This window comes from Lepidochelys kempii, chromosome 1 (genome assembly GCF_965140285.1).
Source record: "Lepidochelys kempii isolate rLepKem1 chromosome 1, rLepKem1.hap1, whole genome shotgun sequence".
In the NCBI taxonomy this organism is placed as follows: domain Eukaryota; kingdom Metazoa; phylum Chordata; order Testudines; family Cheloniidae; genus Lepidochelys; species Lepidochelys kempii.
In genome coordinates, this window is record NC_136380.1 from 303,852,735 (window position 1) to 303,880,616 (window position 27,882).

A 27,882-nucleotide genomic window follows, 5' to 3' on the forward strand; every position below is an offset into this window, starting at 1 on the left:
AGGAATCTGTGCTATCAGAACTCCGTTCCAGTTTTCGAAATGCCAAAACCTTTGTCAAAATCTCCCAGGGCATGAAGGACAGAGGCCATAACAGGGACCCGAAGCAGTGCCGCGTGAAACTGAAGGAGCTGAGGCAAGCCTACCAGAAAACCAGAGAGGCGAACGGCCGCTCCGGGTCAGAGCCCCAAACATGCCGCTTCTATGATGAGCTGCATGCCATTTTAGGGGGTTCAGCTACCACTACCCCAGCCGTGTTGTTTGACTCCTTCAATGGAGATGGAGGCAATACGGAAGCAGGTTTTGGGGACGAAGAAGATGATGATGATGATGAGGTTATAGATAGCTCACAGCAAGCAAGCAGAGAAACCGGTTTTCCCGACAGCCAGGAACTGTTTCTCACCCTGGACCTGGAGCCAGTACCCCCCGAACCCACCCAAGGCTGCCTCCTGGACCCAGCAGGCAGAGAAGGGACCTCCGGTGAGTGTACCTTTTAAAATATTATACATGGTTTAAAAGCAAGCATGTGAAAGGATTAATTTGCCCTGGCATTCGCGGCTCTCCTGGATGGACTCCCAAAGCCTTTGCAAAAGGTTTCTGGGGAGGGCAGCCTTATTGCGTCCTTCATGGTAGGACACTTTACCACTCCAGGCCAGTAACACGTACTCGGGAATCATTGTACAACAAAGCATTGCAGTGTATGTTTGCTGGCGTTCAAACAACATCCGTTCTTTATCTATCTGTGTTATCCTCAGGAGAGTGAGATATAATTCATGGTCACCTGGTTGAAATAGAGTGCTTTTCTTCAGGGGACACCTAGAGGAGCCCATTCCTGCTGGGCTATTTGCCTGTGGCTAAACAGAAATGTTCCCCGCTGTTAGCCACAGGGAGGGGGGAAGGTTGAGGGGGTAGCCACGCGGTGGGGGGAGGCAAAATGTGACCTTGTAACGAAAGCACATGTGCTATGTATGTAATCTTAACAGCACGGTTTACCCTGAAAGAGTGTAGCCACTGTTTTATAAAATGTGTCTTTTAAATACCCCTGTCCCTTTTTTTTCCCTCCACCAGCTGCATGTGTTTCTATGATCACAGGATCTTCTCCTTCCCAGAGGCTAGTGAAGTTTAGAAAGAAAAAAAAATGCACTCGCGATGAAATGTTCTCCGAGCTCATGCTGTCCTCCCACACTGACAGAGCACAGACGAATGCATGGAGGCAAATAATGTCAGAGTGCAGGAAAGCACAAAATGACCGGGAGGAGAGGTGGCGGGCTGAAGAAAGTAAGTGGCGGGCTGAAGACAGGGCTGAAGCTCAAAAGTGGCAGCAGCGTGATGAGAGGAGGCAGGATTCAATGCTGAGGCTGCTGGAGGACCAAACCAGTATGCTCCAGTGTATGGTTGAGCTGCAGCAAAGGCAGCTGGAGAACAGACTGCCACTACAGCCCCTGTGTAACCAACCGCCCTCCTCCCCAAGTTCCATAGCCTCCTCACCCAGACGCCCAAGAACGCGGTGGGGGGGCCACCGGCCAACCAGCCACTCCGCCACAGAGGATTGCCCCAAAAAAAGAAGGCTGGCATTCAATAAATTTTAAAGTTGTAAATTTTTAAAGTGCTGTGTGGCATTTTCCTTCCCTCCTCCACCACCCCTTCTGGGCTACCTTGGTAGTCATCTCCCTATTTGTGTGATGAATGAATAAAGAATGCATGAATGTGAAGCAACAATGGCTTTATTGCCTCTGCAAATGGTGACTGAAGGGAGGAGGGGAGGGTGGTTAGCTTACAGGGAAGTAGAGTGAACCAAGGGGCGGGGGGTTTCATCAAGGAGAAACAAACAGAACTTTTACACCGTAGCCTGGCCAGTCATGAAACTGGTTTTCAAAGCTTCTCTGATGCGTACCGCGCCCTCCTGTGCTCTTCTAACCGCCCTGGTGTCTGGCTGCACTTAACCAGCAGCCAGGCAATTTGCCTCAACCGCCCACCCTGCCATAAACGTCTCCCCCTTACTCTCACAGATATTGTGGAGCACACAGCAAGCAGTAATAACAGTGAGAATATTGGTTTCCCTGAGGTCTAAGCGAGTCAGTAAACTGCGCCAGCGCGCCTTTAAACATCCAAATGCACATTCTACCACCATTCTGCACTTGCTCAGCCTGTAGTTGAACAGCTCCTGACTACTGTCCAGGCTGCCTGTGTACGGCTTCATGAGCCATGCCATTAAGGGGTAGGCTGGGTCCCCAAGGATACATATAGGCATTTCAACATCCCCAACAGTTATTTTCTGGTCTGGGAATAAAGTCCCTTCCTGCAGCTTTTGAAACAGACCAGAGTTCCTGAAGATGCGAGCGTCATGTACCTTTCCCGGCCATCCCACGTTGATGTTGGTGAAACGTCCCTTGTGATCCACCAGAGCTTGCAGCACTATTGAAAAGTATCCCTTGCGGTTTATGAACTCGCCGGCTTGGTGCTCCGGTGCCAAGATAGGGATATGGGTTCCATCTATAGCCCCACCACAGTTAGGGAATCCCATTGCAGCAAAGCCATCCACTATGACCTGCACATTTCCCAGGGTCACTACCCCTGATATCAGCAGAGCTTTGATTGTGTGGGCTACTTGCATCACAGCAGCCCCCACAGTAGATTTGCCCACTCCAAATTGATTCCCAACTGACCGGTAGCTGTCTGGCGTTCCAAGCTTCCACAGGGCTATCGCCACTCGCTTCTCAACTGTGAGGGCTGCTCTCATCTTGGTATTCATGCGCCTCAGGGCAGGGGAAAGCAAGTCACAAAGTTCCATGAAAGTGCCCTTACGCATGCGAAAGTTTCGCAGCCACTGGGAATCGTCCCAGACCTGCAACACTATGCGGTCCCACCAGTCTGTGATTGTTTCCCAAGCCCAGAATCGGCGTTCCACAGCATGAACCTGCCCCATTAGCACCATGATGCATGCATTGGCAGGGCCCATGCTTTCAGAGAAATATGTGTCCATGACCTGATCACTCACGTGACCACGCTGACGTCGTCTCCTCGCCCGGTATCGCTTTGCCAGGTTCTGGTGCTGCATATACTGCTGGATAATGCGTGTGGTGTTTAATGTGCTCCTAATTGCCAAAGTGAGCTGAGCGGCCTCCATGCTTGCCTTGGTATGGCGTCCGCACAGAAAAAAGGCGCGGAACGATTGTCTGCCGTTGCTCTGATGGAGGAAGGGGCGACTGACGACATGGCTTACAGGGTTGGCTTCAGGGAGCTAAAATCAACAAAGGGGGTGGCTTTACATCAAGGAGTATTTCAGGCAGGACTTCACGGAGGGTTCCAATAAGAAATGGTGCACCTAAGTTATTGTTCTTATTGGAACAAGGAGGTTAGCCTGGCCTCTGATTGATACATGGCTAGATTTACCTCGCTGCACCTTCTCTGTGAGTGACTGCAGTGTGACGTAGAGGAATGAGTCCCCTAGACAGGGGAGGAGGCAAATGAGTACAAAACAAATCTGGTCTATTTCTTGTTTTGATCCACTCCATCTATATTTTACATCTTTGGCTGGCAGCAGACAGTGCAGAAGGACTGCATGCCATCCAAATCTCATGGCTGCTCAGCAGAAGATGGTACAGTACGACTGCTAGCAATCCGTATCACCTGCCTGCTCACCATAAGATGGTTCAATAGGACTGACTGCACGACTAAAGAGAATGACCTGGTCAAGTCACTCCAAATTTAGTCCCTGCGCCCATGTCTGCCCAGGCACTCCCAGCCGACGTGGCCAGGAGCACCTCAGACACGACGAGAACGGCTACCAGTCGTACTGCACCGTCTGCTGCCAGATGGCAATGGGTTGCTGCTACTGTGTAGCAATGCCGTACCGCGTCTGCCAGCACCCAGGAGACATAGGGTGATGGTTACCTGAGCGGGCTCCATGCTTGCCACGGTATGGCGTCTGCACAGGTAACTCAGGAAAAAAGGCGCGAAACGATTGTCTGCCCTTGCTTTCACAGAGGGAGGGAGGGAAGGGGGGCCTGAGGATATGTACCCAGAACCACCCGCGACAATGTTTTAGCCCCATCAGACATTGGGATCTCAACCCAGAATTCCAATGGGCAGCGGAGACTGCTGGAACTGTGGGATAGCTATCCACAGTGCAACGCTCCGGAAGTCGACTTTAGCCTCAGTACTGTGGAAGCACTCCCCCAAGTTAATGCACTTAGAATCATAGAATCATAGAATATCAGGGTTGGAAGGGACCCCAGAAGGTCATCTAGTCCAACCCCCTGCTCAAAGCAGGACCAATTCCCAGTTAAATCATCCCAGCCAGGGCTTTGTCAAGCCTGACCTTAAAAACCTCTAAGGAAGGAGATTCTACCACCTCCCTAGGTAACGCATTCCAGTGTTTCACCACCCTCTTAGTGAAAAAGTTTTTCCTAATATCCAATCTAAACCTCCCCCACTGCAACTTGAGACCATTACTCCTCGTTCTGTCATCTGCTACCATTGAGAACAGTCTAGAGCCATCCTCTTTGGAACCCCTTTTCAGGTAGTTGAAAGCAGCTATCAAATCCCCCCTCATTCTTCTCTTCTGCAGGCTAAACAATCCCAGCTCCCTCAGCCTCTCCTCATAACTCATGTGTTCCAGTCCCCTAATCATTTTTGTTGCCCTTCGCTGGACTCTCTCCAATTTATCCACATCCTTCTTGAAGTGTGGGGCCCAAAACTGCACACAGTACTCCAGATGAGGCCTCACCAATGTCGAATAGAGGGGAACGATCACGTCCCTCGATCTGCTCGCTATGCCCCTACTTATACATCCCAAAATGCCATTGGCCTTCTTGGCAACAAGGGCACACTGCTGACTCATATCCAGCTTCTCGTCCACTGTCACCCCTAGGTCCTTTTCTGCAGAACTGCTGCCTAGCCATTCGGTCCCTAGTCTGTAGCTGTGCATTGGGTTCTTCCGTCCTAAGTGCAGGACCCTGCACTTATCCTTATTGAACCTCATCAGATTCCTTTTGGCCCAATCTTCCAATTGGTCTAGGTCCTTCTGTATCCTATCCCTCCCCTCCAGCGTATCTACCACTCCTCCCAGTTTAGTATCATCCGCAAATTTGCTGAGAGTGCAATCCACACCATCCTCCAGATCATTTATGAAGATATTGAATAAAACCGGCCCCAGGACCAACCCTTGGGGCACTCCACTTGATACCGGCTGCCAACTAGACATGGAGCCATTGATCACTACCCGTTGAGCCCGACAATTTAGCCAGCTTTCTACCCACCTTATAGTGCATTCATCCAGCCCATACTTCCTTAACTTGCTGACAAGAATACTATGGGAGACCGTGTCAAAAGCTTTGCTAAAGTCAAGAAACAATACATCCACTGCTTTCCCTTCATCCACAGAACCAGTAATCTCATCATAAAAGGCGATTAGATTAGTCAGGCATGACCTTCCCTTGGTGAATCCATGCTGGCTGTTCCTGATCACTTTCCTCTCATGCAAGTGCTTCAGGATTGATTCTTTGAGGACCTGCTCCATGATTTTTCCAGGGACTGAGGTGAGGCTGACTGGCCTGTAGTTCCCAGGATCTTCCTTCTTCCCTTTTTTAAAGATTGGCACTACATTAGCCTTTTTCCAGTCATCCGGGACTTCCCCGGTTCGCCACGAGTTTTCAAAGATAATGGCCAGTGGCTCTGCAATCACAGCCGCCAATTCCTTCAGCACTCTCGGATGCAACTCGTCCGGCCCCATGGACTTGTGCACGTCCAGCTTTTCTAAATAGTCCCTAACCGCCTCTATCTCCACAGAGGGCTGGCCATCTCTTCCGCATTTTGTGATGCCCAGCGCAGCAGTCTGGGAGCTGACCTTGTTAGTGAAAACAGAGGCAAAAAAAGCATTGAGTACATTAGCTTTTTCCACATCCTCTGTCACTAGGTTGCCTCCCTCATTCAGTAAGGGGCCCACACATTCCTTGGCTTTCTTCTTGTTGCCAACATACCTGAAGAAACCCTTCTTGTTACTCTTGACATCTCTGGCTAGCTGCAGCTCCAGGTGCGATTTGGCCCTCCTGATAACATTCCTACATGCCCGAGCAATATTTTTATACTCTTCCCTGGTCATATGTCCAACCTTCCACTTCTTGTAAGCTTCTTTTTTATGTTTAAGATCCGCTAGGATTTCACCATTAAGCCAAGTTGGTCGCCTGCCATATTTACTATTCTTTCGACTCATCGGGATGGTTTGTCCCTGTAACCTCAACAGGGATTCCTTGAAATACAGCCAGCTCTCCTGGACTCCTTTCCCCTTCAAGTTAGTCCCCCAGGGGATCCTGGCCATCCGTTCCCTGAGGGAGTCGAAGTCTGCTTTCCTGAAGTCCAGGGTCCGTATCCTGCTGCTTACCTTTGTTCCCTGCGTCAGGATCCTGAACTCAACCAACTCATGGTCACTGCCTCCCAGATTCCCATCCACTTTTGCTTCCCCCACTAATTCTACCCGGTTTGTGAGCAGCAGGTCAAGAAAAGCACCCCCCCTAGTTGGCTCCTCTAGCACTTGCGCCAGGAAATTGTCCCCTACGCTTTCCAAAAACTTCCTGGATTGTCTATGCACCGCTGTATTGCTCTCCCAGCAGATATCAGGAAAATTAAAGTCACCCATGAGAATCAGGGCATGCGATCTAGTAGCTTCCGTGAGCTGCCGGAAGAAAGCCTCATCCACCTCATCCCCCTGGTCCCGTGGTCTATAGCAGACTCCCACCACTACATCACTCTTGTTGCACACACTTCTAAACTTAATCCAGAGACACTCAGGTTTTTCTGCAGTTTCGTACCGGAGCTCTGAGCAGTCATACTGCTCCCTTACATACAGTGCTACTCCCCCACCTTTTCTGCCCTGCCTGTCCTTCCTGAACAGTTTATAACCATCCATGACAGTACTCCAGTCATATGAGTTATCCCACCAAGTCTCTGTTATTCCGATCACGTCATAGTTCCTTGACATCACCAGGACCTCCAGTTCTCCCTGCTTGTTTCCAAGGCTTTGTGCATTTGTATATAAGCACTTGAGATAACCTGTTGATCGCCCCTCATTGCCAGTATGAGGCAGGAGCCCTCCCCTCACAGACATTCCTGCCTGTGCTTCCTCCCGGTATCCCGCTTTCCCACTTACCTCAGGGCTTTGGTCTCCTTCCCCCGGTGAACCTAGTTTAAAGCCCTCCTCACTAGGTTAGCCAGCCTGCTGGCAAAGATGCTCTTCCCTCTCTTCGTAAGATGGAGCCCGTCTCTACCCAGCACTCCTCCTTCATGGAACACCATCCCATGGTCAAAGAAACCAAAGCCTTCTCTCCGACACCATCTGCGTAGCCATTCGTTGACTTCCACGATTCGATGCTCCCTACCTAGGCCTTTTCCTTCCACGGGGAGGATGGACGAGAACACCACTTGCGCCTCCAACTCCTTTATTCTTCTTCCTAGAGCCACATAGTCCGCAGTGATCCGCTCAAGTGCACTTAATGCACTTAGAGCATTTTCTGTGGGGCACACACACTCAAATATATAAAACCGATTTCTAAAAAAACGACTTCTATAAATTCGACCTTATTCCATAGTGTAGACATAAGGCCATTTGGAATGAACTGATCTACAGATGAACTACAATACTGCATTTGTTTTGACAACAGTCCACCACTGTATACAATATCAATAAAAGCTTACAAGTTAATATTTACTTCCAAAGTGTTTGAGATTTAAACAGCTGCCTGATTTAAGGAATAAGACAGCCTATTGGCAGAACAATGTTGAATGAGGGTATGTCGACACTACGGAATAAGGTCGAATAAGGTCGGGAAACAATCACAGACTGGTGGGACCGCATAGCGTTGCAGGTCTGGGACGATTCCCAGTGGCTGCGAAACTTTCGCATGCGTAAGGGCACTTTCATGGAACTTTGTGACTTGCTTTCCCCTGCCCTGAGGCGCATGAATACCAAGATGAGAGCAGCCCTCACAGTTGAGAAGCGAGTGGCGATAGCCCTGTGGAAGCTTGGAATGCCAGACAGCTACCGGTCAGTTGGGAATCAATTTGGAGTGGGCAAATCTACTGTGGGGGCTGCTGTGATGCAAGTAGCCCACGCAATCAAAGCTCTGCTGATATCAAGGGTAGTGACCCTGGGAAATGTGCAGGTCATAGTGGATGGCTTTGCTGCAATGGGATTCCCTAACTGTGGTGGGGCCATAGACGGAACCCATATCCCTATCTTGGCACCGGAGCACCAAGCCGGCGAGTACATAAACCGCAAGGGGTACTTTTCAATAGTGCTGCAAGCTCTGGTGGATCACAAGGGACGTTTCACCAACATCAACGTGGGATGGCCGGGAAAGGTACATGACGCTCGCATCTTCAGGAACTCTGGTCTGTTTCAAAAGCTGCAGGAAAGGACTTTATTCCCAGACCAGAAAATAACTGTTGGGGATGTTGAAATGCCTATATGTATCCTTGGGGACCCAGCCTACTCCTTAATGGCATGGCTCATGAAGCCGTACACAGGCAGCCTGGACAGTAGTCAGGAGCTGTTCAACTACAGGCTGAGCAAGTGCAGAATGGTGGTAGAATGTGCATTTGGATGTTTAAAGGCGCGCTGGCGCAGTTTACTGACTCGCTTAGACCTCAGGGAAACCAATATTCCCACTGTTATTACTGCTTGCTGTGTGCTCCACAATATCTGTGAGAGTAAGGGGGAGACGTTTATGGCAGGGTGGGAGGTTGAGGCAAATTGCCTGGCTGCTGGTTACGCGCAGCCAGACACCAGGGCGGTTAGAAGAGCACAGGAGGGTGCAGTACGCATCAGAGAAGGTTTGAAAACCAGTTTCATGACTGGCCAGGCTACGGTGTGAAAGTTCTGTTTGTTTCTCCTTGATGAAACCCCCCGCCCCTTGGTTCACTCTACTTCCCTGTAAGCTAACCACCCTCCCCTCCTCCCTTCAGTCACCGTTTGCAGAGGCAATAAAGCCATTGTTGCGTCACATTCATGCATTCTTTATTCATTCATCACACAAATAGGGGGATGACTACCAAGGTAGCCCAGAAGGGGTGGTGGAGGAGGGAAGGAAAATGCCACACAGCACTTTAAAAATTTACAACTTTAAAATTTATTGAATGCCAGCCTTCTTTTTTTGGGGCAATCCTCTGTGGCGGAGTGGCTGGTTGGCCGGTGGCCCCCCCACCGCGTTCTTGGGCGTCTGGGTGAGGAGGCTATGGAACTTGGGGAGGAGGGCGGTTGGTTACACAGGGGCTGTAGTGGCAGTCTGTTCTCCAGCTGCCTTTGCTGCAGCTCAACCATACACTTGAGCATACTGGTTTGGTCCTCCAGCAGCCTCAGCATTGAATCCTGCCTCCTCTCATCACGCTGCTGCCACATTTGAGCTTCAGCCCTGTCTTCAGCCCGCCACTTACTCTCTTCAGCCCGCCACCTCTCCTCCCGGTCATTTTGTGCTTTCCTGCACTCTGACATTATTTGCCTCTACGCATTCGTCTGTGCTCTGTCAGTGTGGGAGGACAGCATGAGCTCGGAGAACATTTCATCGCGAGTGCGTTTTTTTTTCTTTCTAAACTTCACTAGCCTCTGGGAAGGAGAAGATCCTGTGATCATAGAAACACATGCAGCTGGTGGAGAAAAAGAAAGGGACAGGGGTATTTAAAAGACACATTTTATAAAACAGTGGCTACACTCTTTCAGGGTAAACCTTGCTGTTAAGATTACATACATAGCACATGTGCTTTCGTTACAAGGTCACATTTTGCCTCCCCCCACCGCATGGCTACCCCCTCAACCTTCCTCCCTCCCTGTGGCTAACAGCAGGGAACATTTCTGTTTAGCCACAGGCAAACAGCCCAGCAGGAATGGGCTCCTGTCAAGGTTCCTCCCCCACTCTGAACTCTAGGGTACAGATGTGGGGACCTGCATGAAAAACCTCCTAAGCTTATCTTTACCAGCTTAGGTCAAAACTTCCCCAAGGTACAAAATATTCCACCCGTTGTCCTTGGACTGGCCGCAACCACCACCAAACTAATACTGGTTACTGGGGAAGAGCTGTTTGGACGCGTCCTTCCCCCCAAAATACTTCCCAAAACCTTGCACCCCACTTCCTGGACAAGGTTTGGTAAAAAGCCTCACCAATTTGCCTAGGTGACTACAGACCCAGGCCCTTGGATCTTAAGAACAATTAACAATCCTCCCAACACTTGCACCCCCCCTTTCCTGGGAAATGTTGGATAAAAAGCCTCACCACTTTGCATAGGTGACCACAGACCCAAACCCTTGGATCTGAGAACAATGAAAAAGCATTCAGTTTTTTACAAGAAGACTTTTAATAAAAAAATAGAAGTAAATAGAAATAAAGAAATCCCCCCTGTAAAATCAGGATGGTAGATATCTTACAGGGTAATTAGATTCAAAACATAGAGAACCCCTCTAGGCAAAACCTTAAGTTACAAAAAAGATACATAGACAGAAATAGTTATTCTATTCAGCACAATACTTTTCTCAGCCATTTAAAGAAATCATAATCTAACACATACCTAGCTAGATTACTTACTAAAAGTTCTAAGACTCCATTCCTGGCCTATCCCCGGTAAAGACCAGCATATAGACAGACCCAGACCTTTGTTTCTCTCCCTCCTCCCAGCTTTTGAAAGTATCTTGTCTCCTCATTGGTCATTTTGGTCTGGTGCCAGCGAGGTTACCTTTAGCTTCTTAACCCTTTACAGGTGAGAGGAGCTTTCCCCTGGCCAGGAGGGATTTCAAAGGGGTTTACCCTTCCCTTTATATTTATGACACGCCCCCCAAATCTCAGCTAGGGTGAAACACTGGCTGGGATTTCTTCCTGGAGCTCTAGGAAAAACAGAGTTAATAAGACACATGCATCTCTAAATATACTACCAAGTACATAAAGACTAACAATATTTTCCACATCTCAAGGATGATTTTAACCAGTTGACTCTGGGAAACTTTCACGGGAGAGTGCATCAGCCACTTTGTTAGAAGCTCCTGAGATGTGTTGGATGTCGAAATCAAAATCTTGGAGAGCTAAACTCCACCGAAGAAGTTTTTTGTTAGTTTCCTTGACGGTGTGAAGCCACTTCAGTGCATCACAGTTGGTTTGCAGGTGGAAACGCTGTCCCCAAACATATGGGCGTAGCTTTTCCAGAGCATAGACAATGGCGTAACATTCTTTTTCAGTGACTGACCAGTTGCTTTCCCTCTCAGACAGTTTTTTGCTGAGAAACACTTCAGGGTGGAATTCTTGATCTGGTCCTTTCTGCATTAAAACTGCTCCCACACCACGCTCGGACGCATCTGTGGTTACTAGGAACGGTTTGTCAAAGTCTGGGGCCCTTAGTACAGGGTCAGACATGAGTGTCGCTTTAAGCTTGTTAAAGGCCTTCTGACACTTTTCGGTCCACTGAACAGCATTTGGCTGTTTCTTTTTGGTTAGGTCTGTCAGTGGGGCAGCGATTTGGCTGTAGTGCGGTACAAATCGTCTGTAATAACCAGCCAAGCCTAAGAAGGATTGAACCTGTTTCTTTGACTTTGGGACAGGCCACTTTTGGATAGCATCCACTTTGGCCTGTAGGGGGCTGATAGTTCCTTGACCCACCTGGTGTCCAAGGTAAGTCACTCTGTTTAGGCCTATTTGACACTTCTTAGCCTTAACAGTTAGTCCTGCCTCCCTTATGCGCTCAAGGACTTTTTGTAGATGTTCCAGGTGGTCTGCCCAGGAATCCGAAAATATGGCCACGTCTTCAAGGTAGGCGACTGCATATTCTCCTAATCCCGCTAGGAGACCATCTACAAGTCTTTGGAAAGTGGCGGGTGCATTTCGCAGCCCAAAAGGGAGTACATTAAATTCATACAGCCCGAGATGTGTGATGAAGGCTGACCTTTCCTTGGCAGATTCATCTAGCGGTACCTGCCAGTACCCCTTGGTTAAGTCCAAGGTAGAGATGAACTGGGCCCGTCCCAGTTTCTCTAATAGTTCATCTGTGCGTGGCATTGGATAGTTGTCTGGGCGAGTTACAGCATTTAGCTTACGGTAGTCCACGCAAAAACCTATTTCCCCATCTGGTTTGGGAACTAGAACCACTGGAGATGCCCATGCACTTTCAGAGGGGCGGATTACACCCATCTGTAACATATCCTGGATCTCCCATTCTATAGCAGTTTTAGCTTGAGGAGACACCCGGTAAGGTTGGACCCTAATTGGGTGAGCATTACCTGTGTCAATGGAGTGGTATGCCCGTTCAGTCAGTCCTGGGGTGGCTGAGAACGTTGGCGCGTAGCTAGTGCACAGCTCCTGGATCTGCTGTCGCTGCATACGCCCAAGGGTCATGGAGAGGTTCACCTCTTCCACACCACCAGCACATTTCCCTTCGTAGTAGACACCTTCAGGCCACTCAGCGTCGTCTCCTCCCTGGGCTGTAAACTGACAAACCTTTAATTCTCTGGAATAAAAGGGCTTTAGAGAATTAATATGGTACACCTTAGGCTTTCGGTTGGAGGTGGGGAATGCTATGAAATAATTAACAGCTCCCAGGCGCTCCTGGACCGTGAATGGCCCTTCCCACGATGCTTCCATTTTATGGGCCTGGAGCGCCCTTAAGACCATGACCTGGTCTCCTACTTTGAAGGAACGCTCTCTGGCATGTTTATCATACCAGGCTTTTTGCTCTTTTTGAGCATCCTGTAAGTTTTCTCTAGCAAGGGCTAAAGAGGTTCGGAGGGTGTTTTGTAGGTTTGTTACAAAGTCCAGAATGTTAGTTCCTGGAGAAGGTGTAAATCCCTCCCATTGCTGCTTCACCAACTGCAATGGCCCCTTCACCTCATGGCCATATACAAGTTCAAATGGGGAAAACCCTAAACTGGGATGTGGTACAGCTCTGTAGGCAAAGAGCAACTGCTGCAACACTAGGTCCCAATCATTGGAGTGCTCATTTACGAATTTACGTATCATGGCCCCCAAAGTTCCATTAAACTTCTCCACCATGCCATTTGTTTGATGGTGGTAAGGAGTGGCAACCAAGTGATTTACCCCATGAGCTTCCCAAAGGTTTTTCATAGTTCCTGCCAGGAAATTAGTCCCTGCATCTGTGAGGATGTCGGAGGGCCAACCTACCCTGGCAAAAATGTCTGCTAGTGCCTGGCACACACTTTTAGCCCTGGTGTTGCTTAGAGCTACTGCTTCCGGCCATCGGGTGGCAAAATCCATGAAGGTCAGTATGTACTGCTTTCCTCTGGGTGTCTTTTTCGGAAAAGGACCCAGAATATCCACAGCTACTCGCTGAAATGGAACTTCAATGATGGGGAGTGGTTGTAGAGGGGCTTTGACCTGGTCTTGGGGTTTTCCCACTCTTTGGCACACCTCACAAGACTGGACATAGGTAGAAACATCCTTGCCCATTCCCTCCCAGTGGAATGACCCCCCCAAACGGTCTTTGGTCCTGTTCACCCCAGCATGGCCACTAGGGTGATCATGGGCTAAGCTCAAGAGCTTGGCCCGGTATTTAGTTGGAACTACCAACTGTCTCTGAGGATGCCAGTCTTCCTGGTGTCCACCAGAAAGAGTTTCCTTGTATAAAAGTCCTCTTTCTATAACAAACCTGGATCGATTAGAAGAGCTGAGAGGCGGTGGGTTGCTCCGTGCCGCCGTCCAAGCTCTCTGGAGGCTTTCATCTGCTTCCTGTTCGGTCTGGAACTGTTCCCTTGATGCTGGAGACATCAGTTCCTCATGGGATTGTGGACCTACGCTTGGTCCCTCTGGAAGCGATATAGGGGATGGAGCTGTTTCTGTTGACTGTGAACCGCTCTCCGCTGTTGCACTATGTTGGGATTCAAGCTCCGGCTGAGCCTCTTGTGTAGAGTTATCGGCTGTTGCCAGTTCAGGTTCGGTGGGGCCCTCTGGTGTTGAGGTTGCAAGTACTGGATTCAGTGCTGACACGGGGTCTGGTGTTGGTTGTTCGGCTGGTTCCGGTTCTGGGACTGGTTCCGTCTGTGTCTCTGGGACTGGATCCACTACTGCTGTTGCAGACATTGGCCTGTGGTCCGGGTCCATCACCTCTGACTGGGTCCTGATAGAAGTTTCCGGAACAGAGCTAGGCCTCACGGCTTGTTTAGCCTGGCTGCGGGTGACCATTCCCACCCTCTTGGCCTGCTTCACATGATTGGCCAAGTCTTCCCCCAACAGCATGGGGATGGGATAATCATCATAGACTGCAAAAGTCCACATTCCTGACCAGCCCTTGTACTGGACAGGCAACTTGGCTGTAGGCAAATTGAAAGAGTTGGACTTGAAGGGTTGAATCGTCACTTGGATCTCTGGGTTGATTAAATTGGGGTCCACTAAGGAAGCATGGATAGCTGACACTTGTGCTCCGGTGTCCCTCCACGCGGTGACCTTCTTCCCGCCCACACTCACAGTTTCCCTCCGCTCCAAGGGTATCTGGGAGGTATCTGGGCCTGTGGACCTCTGGTGTGATTCCGGTGCAATGAACTGTAATCTGTTGGGGTTCTTGGGGCAGTTGGCCTTTACATGCCCCAGCTCGTTACACTTAAAACATCGTCCAGCTGACGGGTCACTGGGGCGAGGAGGGTTGCTGGAGAACGGGGTGGTGGGACGATAAGGGGTCTGGAGGGTTCTTTGGGAGGTAGGTGGGGCTTTGGGCGGCCCCCGGTAATAGGGTGTGGTCTGGGGTGGTCCCTTCTGGTCTCCGCTCCAACTGCGACCAGTTTTCTTCTTCTCTGCCACCTCCACCCATCTGGCTCCAATCTCTCCTGCCTCAATTACAGTTTTGGGTTTCCCATCTAGGATGTATCTTTCTATTTCCTCAGGAACACCCTCTAAGAATTGTTCCATTTGCATTAGGAAGGGCAAATTTACTGGAGATTCAACACTTGCTCCTGATATCCAGGCATCCCAATGTTTCACAATGTGGTAGGCATGTCGGGTAAATGACATGTCTGGTTTCCACCTTTGGGCTCGGAACCTCCGACGAGACTGCTCGGGTGTTATCCCCATTCTGACTCTCGCCTTGGATTTAAACAGTTCATACTTGTTCATGTGTTCTTTAGGCATTTCAGCTGCCACCTCAGCTAAGGGTCCACTGAGCTGCGGCCTCAGCTCTACCATGTATTGGTCAGTAGAGATGTTGTACCCAAGGCAGGCCCTTTCGAAGTTTTCTAAGAAGGCCTCAGTATCATCACCTGCCTTGTAGGTGGGGAACTTTCTGGGATGGGAAGTGGTACCTGGAGAAGGATTGCTAGGGTTTGTTGGTATATTCTGCTGGGCCTTTATCCTCTCCACCTCCTCCACATGCTTCCTCTCTTTTTCCTTCTCCTCCTCCACATGCTTCCTTGCCTCCATTTCCCTCTTGTGGGCAGCCTCCTGTACCTCCTTCTCCAGCCGCATGAGTTCTATCTGTCTTTCATATTCCCTTTGTTTTTCCTCAGCCTGAAATTTGGCTAATTCCAGCTGTAGTCGAGCTGAGGATTTGGTCATTCTAACCTCTCTGTTTTTAACTAACTTTACACCCGAGGTTTAGAAATAAACAAACAAAACGTGGCTGTAAAATTTTGCTGTGCTGGAATAGAATACCTATTCTCTGATAGTGACTGTCAGCCTACAGAAAAAGACAATTCCCTTGTCTCTGCTCTGGGCCCAAATTAAAGCAAAAAACCTCCAACTACTTGGAAACCTGCTTACCCAGCCCAAAGAAAAAGCAAATGGGTTGAACACACACCCCCTATTTACTTTTAGGAAGAAAAGGAAAAAAAAACCTCTGGGTTGGAAGACTGTGAATTTCCCTGCAGGAGTTAAGTACCCTGCCTCCAGGCAAAGAAAACCTGCAATTCACAAGATAATCCCCTTTTGTCTCTGCTTGGCCACAAAGCAGAGAAAAAAAAAGCTGCTTTCAGTTTCAAAGCTGCTTTCTGGACTTCCTTTCCACAGGAAAAAAAAATTCCTTTTTAAAATCTGTATTTCTAGTTCAAAAAATCTCAACTGGATCTCAAAATGATTTCAGGTTAATCCCACCACTATGCCACCATGTCAAGGTTCCTCCCCCACTCTGAACTCTAGGGTACAGATGTGGGGACCTGCATGAAAAACCTCCTAAGCTTATCTTTACCAGCTTAGGTCAAAACTTCCCCAAGGTACAAAATATTCCACCCGTTGTCCTTGGACTGGCCGCTACCACCACCAAACTAATACTGGTTACTGGGGAAGAGCTGTTTGGACGCGTCCTTCCCCCCAAAATACTTCCCAAAACCTTGCACCCCACTTCCTGGACAAGGTTTGGTAAAAAGCCTCACCAATTTGCCTAGGTGACTACAGACCCAGACCCTTGGATCTTAAGAACAATTAACAATCCTCCCAACACTTGCACCCCCCTTTCCTGGGAAATGTTGGATAAAAAGCCTCACCACTTTGCATAGGTGACCACAGACCCAAACCTTTGGATCTGAGAACAATGAAAAAGCATTCAGTTTTTTACAAGAAGACTTTTAATAAAAAATAGAAGTAAATAGAAATAAAGAAATCCCCCCTGTAAAATCAGGATGGTAGATATCTTACAGGGTAATTAGATTCAAAACATAGAGAACCCCTCTAGGCAAAACCTTAAGTTACAAAAAAGATACATAGATAGAAATAGTTATTCTATTCAGCACAATTCTTTTCTCAGCCATTTAAAGAAATCATAATCTAACACATACCTAGCTAGATTACTTACTAAAAGTTCTAAGACTCCATTCCTGGCCTATGCCCGGTAAAGACCAGCATATAGACAGACCCAGACCCTTTGTTTCTCTCCCTCCTCCCAGCTTTTGAAAGTATCTTGTCTCCTCATTGGTCATTTTGGTCAGGTGCCAGCGAGGTTACCTTTAGCTTCTTAACCCTTTACAAGTGAGAGGAGCTTTCCCCTGGCCAGGAGGGATTTCAAAGGGGTTTACCCTTCCCTTTATATTTATGACAGCTCCTCTGGGCGTCCCCTGAAGAAAAGCACTCTATTTCAACCAGGTGACCATGAATTATATCTCACTCTCCTGAGGATAACACAGAAAGATAAAGAACGGATGTTGTTTGAACGCCAGCAAACATACACTGCAATGCTTTGTTGTACAATGATTCCCGAGTACGTGCTACTGGCCTGGAGTGGTAAAGTGTCCTACCATGAAGGATGCAATAAGGCTGCCCTCCCCAGAAACCTTTTGCAAAGGCTTTGGGAGTCCATCCAGGAGAGCCGCGAATGCCAGGGCAAAGTAATCCTTTCACATGCTTGCTTTTAAACCATGTATAGTATTTTAAAAGGTACACTCACCGGAGGTCCCTTCTTCGCCTGCTGGGTCCAGGAGGCAGCCTTGGGTGCGTTCGGGGGGTACTGGCTCCAGGTCCAGGGTGAGAAACAGTTCCTGGCTGTCGGGAAAACCGGTTTCTCTGCTTGCTTGCTGTGAGCTATCTATAACCTCATCATCATCATCATCTTCTTCCTCATCATCATCATCATCTCCCCAAAACCTGCTTCCGTATTGCCTCCATCTCCATTGAAGGAGTCAAACAACACGGCTGGGGTAGTGGTGGCTGAACCCCCTAAAATGGCATGCAGCTCATCATAGAAGCGGCATGTTTGGGGCTCTGACCCGGAGCGGCCGTTCGCCTCTCTGGTTTTCTGGTAGGCTTGCCTCAGCTCCTTCAGTTTCACGCGGCACTGCTTCGGGTCCCTGTTATGGCCTCTGTCCTTCATGCCCTGGGAGATTTTGACAAAGGTTTTGGCATTTCGAAAACTGGAACGGAGTTCTGATAGCACAGATTCCTCTCCCCATACAGCATTAGATCCCGTACCTCCCGTTCAGTCCACGCTGGAGCTCTTTTGCGATTCTGGGACTCCATCATGGTCACCTCTGCTGATGAGCTCTGCATGGTCACCTGCAGCTTGCCACGCTGGCCAAACAGGCAATGAGATTCAAAAGTTCGCGGTTCTTTTCCTGTCTACCTGGCCAGTGCATCTGAGTTGAGAGTGCTGTCCAGAGCGGTCACAATGGAGCACTCTGGGATAGCTCCCGGAGGCCAATACAGTCGAATTGTGTCCACAGTACCCCAAATTCGAGCTGGCAAGGCTGATTTAAGCGCTAATCCACTTGTCAGGGGTGGAGTAAGGAAATTGATTTTAAGAGCCCTTTAAGTCGAAATAAAGGGCTTCATCGTGTGGACGGGTGCAGGTTTACATCGATTTAATGCTGCTAAATTCGACCTAAAGTCCTAGTGTAGACCAGGGCTCAGAAACATATTGGTCTACAAATCCCTGCCCTTCAGGACTGGGATCCACATTACTCCAAGTTTCTGATGTACCTTTCCCCCTGAGTATTGGGATCTTGAGTTTTGTTCACTTTATGTCATGTTTCTTCTTAAATCCATCCCTGAGTGTATACAAAAGTTAGATTATCTGCTAAACCTCTCAATAAAAAAAGGCAACATTTTCAGTGAGTTTGTTTATATAAGAATGTGATTAATGCTAGCTATATGATGTAGGGGCAGTCAGTACTTTATGCATGGAATACATCTTCCCTGGGCCAGATTAAGAGGCAATGAAAATAAATGTAAACTATTGGTTGGGTAAACAAGTAAAAGGGAGGGTAACTTAAAGAAAGGAAAGAGAATGTATCAGAATGAAACTAGTAAGAGGCAGGTATGAAGGTATAAGATAAAGTAGTTAGATGCTTTTCCAGATGTTCTCTTCTATCAATTAATGTGCGACATCCACTTAAATATATATGTAGATCAGGAAGTTCTCAGAACTTAGTGTTCAGATTTTTGATACATCCTGCTTTAAATTTTTCAGGACAGCCTTTATTGTTTTACTTTGAAATTTAAATTAGTTATCTCCCTCTTTTCATGCCCCACTCCACTTTTAAACAGGCTCCGTTCTTGAAAAATGTAAGAACGTAAGAATGGCCATACTGTGTCAGACAATAGTCCATCTAGTCCAGCATCCTGTCTCTGACAGTGGCCAGTGGGAAATCCTTTAGAAGTAATTAATAGAACAGGGCAATTATTGAGTGATCCATTCCCTGTCATCCTATCCCAGCTTCTGTCAGTCAGAGGTTTAAGGACACCCAGAGCATAGGGTTGTATCTCTGACCATCTTGGCTAATAGCCATTGGTGGAGCTATCCTCCAGGAACTTATCTAATTCTTTATGGAATCCACTTATGCTTTATTGTCTCTTTTCTAAGCAGTCCCAGTCTTTTTAATCTCCCCTGATATGGAAGTTGTTCCATACCAATAATTTTGGTTGCTTTTCTCTATACTTTTTCCAATTCTAATATGTCTTTTTTGAGATGGGGTGACCAGAACTGCATGCAGTATTCAAGGTGTGAGCATACCATGGATTTAGATAGTGGCATTATGAGATTTTCTGTTTTATTATCTATTCTTTCCCTAGTGGTTTCTAATATTCTGTTAGCTTTTTTGACTGCCACTGCACAGTTACCTGCTGTTTTCAGAGAATTATCCACAATGACTCAAAAATTTCTTTCTTGAATGCTAGCAGAGAGACCCGGTGGATGAGGTAATATCATCATGGGGCCAATCTTCTGTTGGTGAGAGAGACAAGCTTTTGAGATTACACAGAGCTCTTCTTCAGGACTGGGAAAAGCATTCAGAGTGTCACAGTTAAATACAAGGTGGAACAGATTGCTCAGCATAAGTAGTTAACACATATTTCAAGGGACCATTCCAAGTGAAACGGCCCATTAACACTTCTGACTCATGAGTGAGTCATGAGGAGTTAGATGGGAGGAGGAGACTGGTGGTGAAAGAGGTGGCTAATGGGTTATAAATTGTCATACTAAACCATAAATCCAGTGTCTTTTTTCAGTCCGTGACTTTTAGTTACAAATTGAAGCTCCCAGGCTCATCTTTTGAAGGTGTTGTGCAGGTTTCCTTTGAGGTTGAGGACTGAGAGGTCAGATATAGAGTGATAGTTTGGTGAAAAGCGTTCACCCACAGGTGGTATGGTGTTTTTTGTCTTTTATCACCCCCCACAACACACTTTTAAAGATTCAGGGGTCCTAGACATGCCTATCACAATATGTGCTATATTTCATTCAGTGCATTCAGGCCCCATTAATAACTATGTGGGTGAAAGGAGACAATCACCACACTCTTGGATGAACTTCCACAGGAAAATGATAAAAGATAAAAACAGCCAAAGCACCTGTGTGTTAACGCTTTTCACAAAGTGATCACTCTATATCTGACCTCTCAGTCCTCAGCCTCACAGGAAATCTGCACCACAAAAGATGAGCCTGGGAGCTTAAATTCATAACTTTGCTAGACACTAAAAATCATGGACTGAACAGAGACACTGGATTTATGTTTCAGAGTAGCAGCCGTGTTAGTTTGTATTCGCAAAAAGAAAAGGAGTACTTGTGGCACCTTAGAGACTAACAAATTTATTTCAGCATAAGCTTTCATGAGCTACAGCTCACTTCATCGGATGCATTCAGTGGTTTATTAACAATCTAAAACCCACTAACCACCTCCTCCCTATGCGTCTCCCAGTGAGAAACCTGATCCCAAGCCCTCTTGATAGGCATGCAATGCCTTGCCAGCTGTCAAAGTCTCATGAACCCCCTGCCTACATTAGCATGAAGTTGAAGGAGGAGAAGAACCCAACATATTCTGCAATCCTCTTAACCTAGTGCTTTGAAGTTAGCAGTTTAAATGCTTCTGCTCTTCAAGGAAGAGGAAGAGTTATATGTCAAGAGGAAGAGTTATAGTCTATGGAGAAAAGGCATATCAGGAATCAATGTCTGGAAGTTAAAGCCAGACAAATACAAATTAAAAATAAGGCCAATTTTTTTAACAGGTGATTGATACAGAGTGATCTGGATCATTTGGTAATCTGGGTGAAGCAAAAAGTATGTTTCAGTATGGCAAAATGCAAGGTCATACATCTAGGAACAAAGTATGTAAGCAATACTTACAAAATGGAGGACTCTACCCTGGACTCTACTACTTTATTTTTATTATTTTATTTTCCATTTTTAAACAAGTACAAATAATAGAAAAGGAGGTATATGAAACCATGAACCAACAATACAGTAGTTTTGTGGCATTTCCTGATCTTTTATTCCCTTTTACTTTGTGTGTTTTGGAGCCCACAGAAGTTGATGTCCTGTTAGACTGGTGCTACTCTGAAATATTTTTGCCACTTTTAAATGGTAAAATTACCCTCTCCTGCTCCCATTGAAGTTAATGATAAAACTCCCATTGACTCCAATTCAAGCAAGATCAGAGCTCTAGTTATTAAGATATATTTCAGCTGATTTTTTTCTTTCACTACTCAGATCTCCCCAGAGCTGTTTACTTTGGGGAAGTGTTTGATTTTTCTTGCTTGTTTGCCATTTATGCTTAACTAGCTATTTTCAGAATGGTGGAGGCCTGTGTTATGATCAACAAACTGAGACCAAGTCACAGAATCTTTGTAAAGAGACAGATTTATATTTTGCAAAATATACACCTATTTGATTTATCATTTAAGTATGTGTCATATCAGTGAGCTGGTTTCAAAGACAGGCAGGGTTCATGACTGATTGAGGTTGGGAAGCAGAATTCTGCATGTTAAACAAAGCTTAATGATATAATACAGTGATTAGTAGCAGCTGGGTCCTCACCTACCACATAGAACCATAGTATACAGTAAAAAAGCTAAACAAATTTCTAGACAAACAGCCTGCATGAGGACCAGACTTTAAATATATAAGAATATATGTTCTTGCATAGCGCTTTTAACCTGTGAATCTCAAACACATTACAAAGGAGGCAAGTAACAGTACCTGTATCTCCAGTTTACAAATGAAAAAACAGAGGCACAGAAAGTTGAAGTGACTTGCTTAAATTCAATCAGGAGGACAGCAGAGAACAGAATCCAGGTCTCCTGAGTCCAAGTCCAGTGTCCTAGCTACTGTTTTTCATATTTTGCACACTTAGGGCACAGCTTTGATCACTTGGAGTACATCTACACTGCAGTCAGGAGGTGTGACTGCAGAACATGTAGACATACCTCAGTCAGCTTTAATCTAGCTAGATCAATGCTAGCTTGAGTATGCCTACACTGGGTGCAATCACAATTCCTGTTTGCACTGTAGATGTACCCTTGGTCATCTACATACCTGATGGCGCCTGAAATTCAATTATGTACATCCCTACTATTATTAATTGAGAACAGCAAAAGCAAATCTCTAGATCCGTACAGTTCTCAATGTAGGACTGTGCCTTAAACATCAATGCCCTGATTCTGCCATCTTTACTCTCATTGAATAGTCCCATTGATTTCAAATGGTGCTACACAGTGTGTGTAAGAGTGTCAGAATCTGACTGTAAGGTCCAGGTCCAACTGATTTCAATTGCAGCTAAGCTCCTAAATACCTCTGAGGTTCTGGGCCTAAGTGACCTAAATTTCAGCCACAAATATTTGCAGGCCCAGAAGCATTGTTACAGCATGCTCACTGGGATGTGTTATTTTTTGCTAATGTAGATTAGAACACAAGATGTAACAAAGTATTTTATATTATTTTTGTATATGTTTGCAAAACTGACATCAGGCTGTTAGACATGATAGAAAAATTGAGTATTTTGCTGCCTGATATCAGAAAAGAAGTTCACAGACTGATGTGCGGGGAATGGGAGAGGGGTCAATGGGATCCAATACCTCCTAATGAATCTATAATGAATAATATTATTTACATGCAAATGCCACGTTTTGCATTTCAGTGTGTGCTTTTGTCATGTAATGTAGCGCGCTGGTTTCACTAGAACCATAGTTCAACCCTAAGTGAGATTATTCATTACAGTAGTGCATGATTCCAACATTAGAGAGACATCCACTATTCTGGGATCATGAAATGGGTATTTTATGGGTCATCAGTTATGTCATATTTGAGATAATTTTCTTATTCTTTGATAGTTTCAGATTCAAAGTGGCAATAAGAAACTCCAGACTGTGTATTTCAATGGGAGTGTTTGAAGCTAAGTGGCATAAATTCAGCCTCATGCCTCACAGCATAGTTTGGGTATAAAATATTCCTTCAGAAAGATCTGAAATACAGTATCACCAAACTATACTATGTGTTTAATGTGGAACCAATGTGGTTTCAATTTAGCCGCATGGCACCATGCTATAAATATTATTTGTATCATGCATCTCAGAGAAACATACTTGTTTCATTATAATCTATCTAAATATCAAGAATCGTTATTGTGAAAAGTATAGAACTTTTCAATGGATCCTTGATTACTTCATTTTCATTAAGAACTTTAACATTTATCACTTTGTTTTATGCCAGTTACATAGAACTATAGTCCCCTGTAGACACAGTAGATTAGGGATTATAGAATCAATGTGGTGTAAACCCATTGTGCCAGCATTTTCAAGCCATCTTTACAGAATGAAAAAAAGGCAGCTGGACCCTGACCTACAATGTGGGACCACATTACCCAGCAGAATAATCTCTACAATAGCTGCTAACCCAACAGCCTGTGTAAAGTTAGATAAAGGGTGATCTTAATGTTCACTTAGTCTATAAATAATTATTCAACTCACCAGGCAAGGTAACACTGCAGCCTGCAGGACCTAAATCAGATGATTCAGTATGAGTCAGAAAATATTTAATTTAACTGCAGTTTTATTTAGCTTAAGATTCCAACTATGGTTCATATAAAGTAGTCTTCCCTTAAAAACGAATAAGTAAAATCTGGAATGCTTGAGTCTTAAATCATTATAAAGCCCAATGCACCTGTGTATGAAAATACACTACATTTCTGAATTTTGAAATACCTATTATTTAGGTATTGTGTGTATATCCACTGAATATATATTTCTGTACTGTATCTTGAAGTCCTTTTCTAGGTGCAGAAAATTCTGTTAACTTTTTAAAACTCTCATGGATCACAGAGCTCTGCAGCTTTATTCTGTGTTAACAAGAAGTGAAGATGGAAATTACCCCAAGGCCATACTTTTATACTTTCCAGCCTAATCTAGCATAACAAAAAGACTTGGATAGTTCAGAGATGGTATAGATAAGTATATGACTATCGAAATTGCATAAAACCTTGGATTCTTTTGAGATTCACTCTTCACCTCTGTGCTTAGGTCTATATAATCACACACACACATATACATGCTATGTACAATAAGCTGCTTCAGATACATGATTTATTTCATGGGGTGGCATAAGTTAACATGAATTTCAGTGCTGGAAATGAAATCTTATCCCAACAACCTTGCTATTAGTAATCTTTCCACCTTTTTAAAATATGTGACATTGGAGGAAAACGAGAGCAGCAACATGACCAATGTTGCCACTGTTGAATGTTGAGGAAGTCACACTGAGACTACTGAGAGCCCAACAATATACAATTTAATTTATGGGGAAAAGTGATTATTATGGGGTTTTTATTATGAACTTGTAAAGACAGTTTTGAAATTGTTTACATAGTGAGGCTGGTTTTATTTTCTAAAGCACACAAATGTTTTAAAATGTACTTTATTGGGGACTTACAACATCCACCTGCTACTGGGCTATACACTGCCATTACACTAACCAATAGGATCCTTAGAGAGACAAATATCAGTGTCATTGTTGGGGGTAATACTACATGTGAGAGAAGCCGCAATGGAGGCATAGCACAGAATGCATTCAGTCTGTGCTAGTAAACAGTAACCTTTACTTTAGTCCCAGCTACAACAACAGCATCTTCAGTGATTTCTGTGTTTTGCTCCTCTATAACCGCTCACTAGATAATAAAATTCATACTGGGGACTCTCGTCTAAAGGTAACATGATATTTTGCTTCCTTGTGATATTGTCAGTTTTGTTTTTGTAAACCACAGTTTCACAAGTGATACAAGAAAACACATTTCTCCTCCTTTAACTCTGGCTGCAGTAAGGAGTCCTGGGCATCATCATCTCTATTGCGTTTAGAGACCCACCTAATCTTGGACACTGCCTGCCACGTCTCTCTCTCTCTCTGAGATTTTTACATTAAAAATGCATTATAATTAAAAAAAGTATGGCCAGCTGGTTGTGTCCCTTAGCAGTATGACTCACCTCTATGCTACCTTTCCTTACCCTGCAGAACAGTGATCAGCTAAGACCAAATTTTACTACAGTAATAAGAATGAAGGGAGGGGGACTCAGTCATCTGGCTTTCTTACAACTAATTGCTTATTAGGGAGGTGGGGGCTTTTTAAAAGCAAAAATGTTAAAGTTAAATAGAGAATCGCTCTCAAATTTTGTTACTTCATGAAACAGTAGCAAACATAACAAAATTATCCATTCAAAATATTATCATCCTCCCCCCCGCCCCTGGCCCGATTGTTTTACCAGGAGTCTCAAGCTTTGGCTGGCTTTTGCTTTCTCAAATACATAAAAGAGAATTCTGAGCCAATCTCAATCATTAGTTCTGAATTAATATATTTAGCAGACCCTAGCTAAAAGAAAGGAAAATGTTTTTCAGCACTGAACACACCCAAACCAATTACAGTTAATTAAAAGTAGAGCTCTAGATTTGTGAGTACACTTTGTAATCTTTCTAGGTCGCTGAGAATGTGCTTATTCTCCAGGTTACAGTCTCCCTACAAGCTAAAAAGTGTGTGACGGGGTGAAGTGTTATGGAGTGAGATAGAATTAGCCTTTTATATAGAAAAATGATCTTTCTAGTTTCAGGTTTTCTTAACTTTTCAGTCATAACCAAGGTGAAGGACAACTTGGACAATGACAGATAATTTAAGGACCTAGTCTATTAGAGAAGTTGGCAGAGTTTGTAAGTGCCATCAACCAGTTACCTCTAGCTGACGTTTCTTCAGTGAAGGTGGTGGAGATTAAAAGTTCTTTATCAAAGAATAGATTTATTAAGGAAGGCTAAACCAAGGAAAGTCAGTATGAGTTGGATATGTAACTCCATTTCATTCCCTTTGACAATCCTAGTCCTCAACCTTAACTTGGTCTTTCTTAACAGATCTGTCCTTACCTAATGTAAATTGCTTTATACAGAAAGCTAATAGGCTTGTGGAGCTTTCAATCCCCTCCAGTTTCTAGTCTAGAGGAACATGTAAGTCAGAAGGAGCTGATTTGAATTCTCTCTCCACACCTACATTTTCTTTACATTGTTGTTTTGTTTTGTTTTTTTTAGAAACATTACATACTTTAAGAAAGCAGGTGGAGAGAAAAGTAAAGGAACATGAAAGATGACACATCGATCTTTTAAAGGTCAGGAAATTCCAACAGTTTTGATTGTCCCTCATAATCCTAAACTGAGCCGTTCTGCCTATACATAGGATGTTCTCTCCTTCTGTTCCTTTTTAATTGTAAACTCGTATAATATTGCTTAATTTGTTATAAAAAATTAATTAATAAATGTTATTAACATAAACAGAATAGTCAACCCATGGTGATGGGTACCATATAAGTACCAAGATGTGTGCCCCCTGGTTAATTGTAGCTCAACCTTGAAGTGCATTTACACCTTAAAAGTGACTCCACTGTAGTAATAGAAGGGATGAATTTGGCTTTCTGTGTTCTCTACATCTGTAACAATAATCTTAAATGAAAGAAGAAATCCTATTCATACAGATCTTTAGAGTCTGATTAATTAGGTCTATAAAATATATGGAAAGAAATTCTGAACAATGAATTCTCTGCTGAAAAATTCTCACGTCCAAAACAGTCCTGAGATTCCAAGAAAAACAAATATTCAATAACACATTGAGCCTGTGATACCAGATTATCTTCTTGAAGTAAAGGCAAACAGCAGTTGGGAAAGATCAAACAGAATGTCAATTAACAAACAGAGGTGATAACTGCACAAAATGCAGTTATCAAGAATTGTTTGTGATAACTGAAAATCATATGCAGACCACATAATTGTCAACATATACATAATTTTGATCATGATTTTCTACCTGACTAGGTACTGATCATATCGGTGCTACCAGACGTTTGACTCGTGAAGTTTTATAGGAAATGACATAGAAGAATGTCAGAGGTTTGGTCTTCAGCATAGAGAACTGGTCAATGAATTAACTCTTGCTAGATATGCAGCTTGGATCCTTCAGTCTTCTCATGTCTCCAATGCCAGGTAGAGGTGAATGGCTATGAAAACGATTTGTAAATAACGTTAACCATAAGGCATGCCTCTCTTTGCAGAACCAGAGGGTAAAATTGTCAGTGGAAAAATATGGAATATGGAAATCTTTCAAAAAACTTGTAAAGTTGCAACAAAGGAAATGTTCTCTATTTTCATTATGAAGTTTGCAAATCTTACCCAAAAAACCACTGCCTCCCTCTTCTAGTTCAGACCAAAAACCTCTGGGTCTGATTTACCACTGTGGTGTTCCAGTTTTACACTAGTTTAACGCCAGTGAAATCCACGGAGTTACAGCAGCATAAAAATGGAGTGGTGAATCAGGCTCCATGGCCCTTATTTTACCTTGCATAGGCAACTCTCAAACTCCTAAAAAGAAAAGGAGTACTAGTGGCACCTAACAGAGACTAACCAATTTATTTGAGCATAAGCTTTCGTGAGCTACAGCTCACTTCATCGGATGCATCCGATGACACTAGTACTCCTTTTCTTTTTGCGAATGCAGACTAACACGGCTGCTACTCTGAAACTTCTCAATCTCCTGCTTAGCATTCCATCAAGGAGAGGAGATTTGCTCCTCATGGGAGCAGTGGGGTGAGGTATGGGGAGAGCATATGAGATGCATTTCTCATTTCTGAATTAAAACAAGAAAATCCTCTTATACTGTGTTTTTGCCCTTGTATTGCAGGCGAAAACGATTCTGACCCTCAGTGA

At 45.1% G+C, this 27,882-nt stretch overlaps 1 protein-coding gene across 1 annotated transcript; it reads left to right on the forward strand.

The window, feature by feature from the left end:
- LOC144930500 (uncharacterized) lies at positions 1-27,882 on the forward strand. The gene is made up of 3 exons (XM_078852523.1): positions 1-477; positions 1,066-1,323; positions 27,857-27,882. The coding sequence occupies exons 1-3, from the start codon at positions 72-74 to the stop codon at positions 27,880-27,882; spliced, it is 690 nt and encodes a 229-aa protein (XP_078708649.1). The 5' UTR covers positions 1-71.